The sequence below is a fragment of the Onychomys torridus genome, chromosome 23 (assembly GCF_903995425.1).
Source record: "Onychomys torridus chromosome 23, mOncTor1.1, whole genome shotgun sequence".
Taxonomy (NCBI): Eukaryota; Metazoa; Chordata; class Mammalia; order Rodentia; family Cricetidae; genus Onychomys; species Onychomys torridus.
In genome coordinates, this window is record NC_050465.1 from 32,432,688 (window position 1) to 32,439,283 (window position 6,596).

General features: G+C 32.6%; 1 protein-coding gene across 5 annotated transcripts in view; it reads left to right on the top strand.

Annotated features, from left to right (window-relative positions):
- Positions 1-5,458, top strand: part of Gulp1 (GULP PTB domain containing engulfment adaptor 1) — a 250,007-nt gene extending 244,549 nt beyond the window's left edge. For all 5 annotated transcript variants that reach the window (XM_036173404.1, XM_036173401.1, XM_036173405.1 and 2 more), the window contains one exon: positions 3,596-5,458. In XM_036173404.1, coding sequence (XP_036029297.1) covers positions 3,596-3,617 — 22 coding nt within the window. In that variant the 3' untranslated portion in view covers positions 3,618-5,458. The remainder of the gene's footprint in view (positions 1-3,595) is intronic.
- Positions 5,459-6,596: the final 1,138 nt, after the last annotated feature.

Below are 6,596 nucleotides of genomic sequence, written 5' to 3' on the forward strand. Positions count from 1 at the left end.
TCTGTTGGTTCAAGACTTAATTGCAGGGCCATTTTAACTATAGTTAGTAAAATAGTATTTCTTTCATTTAGAGTCTACACTGAATTTGTTATTAATCTTGCTATCCTAATTAATCTAATATACACATATAACTGCTTTATCTTTGCATACTATATAAAATGCCAGTGTAGTATGTAAAGCTGTGAATGCTATGTGACACTAGTGATAAGCCTCCTAGCTAAATATTTGGTTTTTCTTTCTTACAGAGGATTAAAACTAAATTATTCATGAGTTATAGTATTAACTTGGAAATTCTAGGAATATCTTGTGCATGTGAGAATTAAAGCAGAAATATTAAGCCATATTTCATTTCAGATAGTTAGGCAATTCAATATATATTTGAAATCAATCATGTAGTTATTTGATCTGAAAAAATTTAAACTGCAAAGCATGTGTCTCTGTCAGACATAAGGATAGGATAGTATTGATAACCATGAACATATCCTATGAATTATAATAAGGAAATACAGAGTCAAGAGGATAATTCAGCTGGTAAAGTGCTCGCCCTGCAAATGTGAGAATCTTAGTCCCAGAATCCATAAAAAAGGCAGGATAATCTCATCACTAGAGAGGCAAAAGCAGACGGTTTCCTGTGACTTATTGGCCAGTGTAGCCTAATTAGGAAATCCCAAGCCAATGAAAGACCATGTTTCAAAGGACATGGAAGTCATTCCTGGAAAATGACACCTAGGCTTGGTCTCTGGCCTCCGCATACACGCACAGGCATACATGCATACACCCACACTTGCACATACACCCGTGGACACATGAGTATGCAAACACACACACAAACACGTATACATGCATAAAACAATGTAATATGTTTAAAAACAATGGCAAGTCTATAAATAAAAGAATTATACGCAAATACCAAGTCAACTGTTTAAAAATTGAGGGTACCTATGTATACATGAAATATAAGCAGTACCTCCAGGCCAATGTCTCAAGGAGGTGGGTGGCATTCTTAGGGAATGATGCCTGAAATTGGTCTCTAGCTTCCATATACATCCACAAACATGTGCATGCAATCCTGTGCATACACATGCACTTGCATGTATGTTGTCATTACAGGAACAGACAAGTGATTGGGAGGCTAACCACTTACCACATGAATAATCAGCCCTGGATCACAAAAGAGGTCGCAGTTGGCTAATGCCCTTGTGAATGTGCTCTGTGTAATCAAAGCAAACATACTAATAATTAAAAAAAAAAAACTGTAAGTCATTTTTACCTAACAGGAAATTTAATCATTTTTGATAAATGATTAATGATTCAATTATAGAGTAATTGTTTTGTGATATTAGCTAGTAATAAGTCCCATCATTACATTAAATAAATAAGCCATATTGTTAATTAGAGGTTTAAAGATTCAAGAGGAAGATTCAAAATTCATTACATTGTGAAACAAAAATTAAACCGTTGAAGAGCGGTCTGTAAGGTCTGTATGTGTACAGGGAGGTTTACATCAGGGGAGAGGAAACCATGAGTCTACAAGAATGTATCTGTTAGCTGATGGTCAGATTAGTTTAAGGGGTTCACCATGATATTGTAAGTGGTACACTAGCAAACACTTTCTCATTAGGGAGTGACATGAATTTCATTTTTTGCTTTGACTTTCTACTTGTCCAGTACTGATAACTCCAATAAAGAGCATTTTCAGGAACAATAAAGTAGTAACTGGTATAATTTTATAATGAATTGATAACATTTTAAAGTACTGTGTGACATCAAATTGTCCCTCTATCATATCATATTGTATTTTATCATTTCATATCAGCTTCTTATCTGTTATGTATATGTCATCTATCATCTGTTTATCATCATCTGTTATTTAAAATATACTAGAAGATGACAGTGTATAGGTCTTCAGAAAGCAACCAAATATTTGAAAAGAAACAATAGTGAGTAATATTTTCAGTATTCACTTTTAAAAGCATTTAATTACTATTGACAGATACACATAGCAAATAGTTCTTATTATACAGACTTTTAAGAATTATTAATAACTACTATGACCTTTACCCTGTTAAATATAGTTTTCATCTAAATGGTCGGAAGAAGTTTTGGAAACCTTTCCAGTACTGACACTGCTATGTTGTCTGTGTGCAATAAACATAATGGGGGGGGGGTCCTCTGGGCATTGACTACAGATGTGTTCACATTTTTTAAAGCTCTGACTTCCTGTATATGATAATGTTCCTTTGCACAAATATAAATGCATTTAAATGCTGACTGTAAGTGAAATAATTAGGTACTACCACAATGCCTCTCAGGAAAGCCTACAGTCTGACTTCTGTTTCTAGCACATATCTGTGCTTCTCTTTTTAAGCCACTGTGCATAGATTTAAGGGCAAGATGAGATTAGAGAAAGACTAGAGGATCTTATAATTTAATTGTTTATTTGAAAAATAGAAAAGAACCCAGGTGTAGTATCTCATGCCTTTAATGCCAGAACTTGGTATGTAGGACATAACTCCTTTATCATCAGCTTTGAATTCCAAACTTTAGTTCCAGTACATAAAACTTTCTTTATAATTTTCCCCATATCATTCAGTAACTAAATTGCATCTTATCTTCTAAAGCATGCAAAGGGATCAAGAGTCAAAGTCGAAACTGTTAAAAAACATACATATGAGATACATATATCAACAATAACAAAAGAATGAGTCCATTAATTTGAAAGAGAGTAAGTCAAGGATATATGAAAGGATTTGAAGAAGAAAAGGGAAGGGGGAAATGATGTAACTATATTATAATTTCAAAAATAAAAAGAAATAATAATAATGTTTGGAAAAGAAAAGCAATATCAGAACTGATGGGTGCAGTGGTCGGTGGTACTGCATTCTGTTTGGAGTGTAGTACTGTCTTTGCAAAAGTATTTTACCCAGGATGTGGACTATGGTAGCCAGCAAGAAAATATGAATATTATCAGACTGCTTTGAGCCTTCCCTAATAGAGGGGCTGGACAAACTCAGCACTGAAGAGCATGAACTGCTCTGGCAGAGGACTTGAGTTCAGTATCTAGCACCCATGGTGAATGCCACACAACTGTCTACAACTCCGGTTCCAGGAGATGCCATGCTCTTCTGGTTTCCTGGTCTCTGTCTCTGTCTGTCTCTGTCTCTCTGTCTCTGTCTCTCTGTTTCTCTCTCTGTCTCTCTCTCTCTCTCTGTCTCTCTCTCTGTCTCTTTCTCTGTCTCTCTCTCTCTCTCTCACACACACACACAATTTTTTTAAAGAACTAGTAAATAAGTTAGAGTAAAATGGAGTATTGAAAATGTGCTACAAAAGAAATGGATAAATCATAAAACTATTTCATGTCTTAGATTGGTATTTTCTTCTGTTTCTCATACACATTCAACTAATACACTTAAGACAGCAAAATGCCACTAAATACAAGAGAATTTTAAATCTCTGTAAAATTTTGATAAACTAAAATCTGTATTTACTTAAAACACAAAGAATTTAATTTCTGTTGGTAGTCTCTTTTACTTAGTGATATGATTTTCTCTTGCCATTAGTGTTTAAACTTTAACAATTTTATTTTGCTTTACAGGAGGGGTTCAAAATGGGACTAACTCTTGAAGGCACAGTGTTTTGTCTCGACCCGTTAGATAGCAGGTGCTGACGTCAAGAATGAGTGATCCTGACTTATGTTTAATTTGTTTCTATACATATATCTCATTCATTATTTTAAGGCAGTTACTATATCCATGCCAATATATTTTTGAATATTTAAATGTTTTTAAATCTATGGAAGAAAAAACCTCCTCACTTTCACTGTTGATTTATCTTTTATTTTGAGCAGAACTAAGTGTAATGGATATTGGACTTTTATGTTCTCCTCTGTGTTATGGGTGAATTTATAATTGAAAGATAAGTTTTCTGATGATATGCCTTGTGTTCTAAATAATTATCATCTTGAAATTTATGCTCATTCTCCAGGACATTAGTTCAGTATCCTAGTCCCAAAGCCATACCTTGATATCTTTCAGATTTCTTAAGAGAGACCACTATCAAAGTACACATGTTCTATTTTGATATCAATAAACAAGTGACCAGTGTGTGTAAAATGTTCATCTCATTATGAAAATCTAAAATTTAGCTATTATGCTACCAGCTTACTAAATTCTACCTGGTAAAATAAGAATATAAGTTCCAATAGTAATTATATAAAATATATTTAGAATATTAGTAAATATGAAAAAATAACATCAGTCATTTAAGCTGTATTCTAAAAATGTTTAATTTGTCTCAAAAATATCAGTTGTGGAAAAATTGCTTCCCTGAAAAATTAAAATTTTATTTTTAGTGTGTTGTCATATTAGTATATCATTGGGCCATCTTCTGCTTTGTATTTTAAGAAATGGAGTTTATGCTTTCTACAAATGTAATGCATATTGTCTATTTTTATTTTACCAATATTTTTCAGATATCCTGTGATGTGGCATTTTTCTGACCAACCTTATGTCTCAATGCCACACTAGTCTTCATACTTTAAAATTTGAGAGGTGTTCTATTTAAATTTAAGAATATTTAACAATTTTAATTTTCACTTGCTCTGTTAAAGTCAGAATCTATTTCTCACAAAAAATTCTCATCAGCTTCATCTTAAATATGAGCGATAAAATTCTTTATTACTCATTCTGATATGCTGATGAAACCTGACCTTTGAAAACATATGCTTCCAATATATTTGCCCATAATGTAAAATACTAACAGTGATAGTGCAGAAAAAAAAAAAAAGTGGTCAAATTTTTAATTTGGTTTATCACAATATAAGGAAAAAAAGTAATGAAAATCTAGGCTTAGTTGTGGGAAATTTATCAAAACTAAGTAGATTTTTCTCATGGAGTTTTATGCAGGTGTTAAAGGTATCTTTTCATTAGGAACAGAAATCAAATGTGCTTATGCAATTTTATATTTGTACCATCATGCTCTATGGGTATAGATGAGTCTTTCTGTTTATGTTCTGTTATACCTACCTGCTAAGTTAAACCTTAATTAGTGGGTAGTATGTGTTACATCAGGCAGTCTTTGCTGTTCTATTTGTCAGATAGTATTTTGGAATTTGTATAATGAGGCTGTTTAGAAGCCATCTAAATGGCTTTTTTTTTTAACAGATAGAGTTTGTATTTTTATTGTACTTTAAAAAGCTTTATGTACTAGGTATATATTTAGCAAACATTTAATATCAATTGTAACACAATAGAATACTAAGATGATATTTGCACATTTACGATATGTTACCAATTTTTAATGGTGATCTGTTCTGCTACTGGCATGATCAAATAGTAATAATTGGTCATTAATATGAACAATTACTTCACCAGTGAATTTTTATGAAAACATGATTGGAAATTGTATTTCTATGTAAACTCAATGATATGTTTGATTTTGCTGAGAATAAAAGATTTTAAATAAATTAAACTGTATGATATATTCATTTAATCATCTATAAATACATCTTAAAGCTACATATTTAATTTTTTTGTGTTCGTAAGTTGGAGCTGGAGAGAGAGAAATAGAGAAAGAGTTTAACTTTTGACCTATTTTTTCTCAGCCCACACATGTTTCAGTTTTGTGAATAAATCTCACTCAGTTGTACAAACATGGACTTGTTGCTGATGATGGCAAAGGTCATGATTTGGTTCCTCTTACCAGAAACATCTGATGCAATAATTGTATTATGTAAATATCACTTTTCAAAGCTAATTGTTCTTTAGAGTTTCTTGGCTGACAGTCTTCTAAGTGGACTTGATAATAGGACTGTTGAACTGTACTGTCAGGAAGAATTTTGACCCTCTCTCAAACATGATGCTAAACATTTAAGGATACATGGATCTCCTATATATTGTCTTTGCACACTGAATTATGCACCAATTCATTCAACAAAATGTATTTATCATGACCTTATTTTACCTACATATATAATGTAGGGAAAATACCTAGGAAATTTGCTAATGTAGTATTAAGTTGGCAGAATTCTTAATTTCAAATGAAAATCAAAGAAATATGAGATGATAAATGAAAAAACAATGTATACATCAAAAAAATAATGTGAACCAATCACTTTTTTGGGAGCCTATAATTATGTTTAAATATGAGTATTTTGCATTGGCTACTGGTGTCAGACATCCCATGAGAGGTTTATCAGGACAGACAATAAAGATTGTTCTCATTTATTTTTAGTTCCTGCAGTTTCTATTTGAATTTTTTTTAAGATGAAAAATTGGGCCGGAAAAAAATGGCTCTTTTTTTTTTTTTTTTTTTAGTATTTAAATCTATTTTAAATTTATGCATTTAATTAATTAATTAATTCCTTTTTTCCTTTTTAATAAATTTGTGTTTTAATTTTACACATCAGCCATGGGTTCCCCTGTCCTCCTGCCCCCACTCCCACCTTCCCCCCTTCCCCTCCCCTCCATTCCCATCTCCTCCAGGGCCAAGACTCCCCTGGGGATTCATTTAAACCTGGTGGATTCAGTACAGGATGGTCTTGTCCCATCCTTCCAGGTGTCCCTGTGTAAGCCCAAGGTTCCAAACAGCCAGCTCAT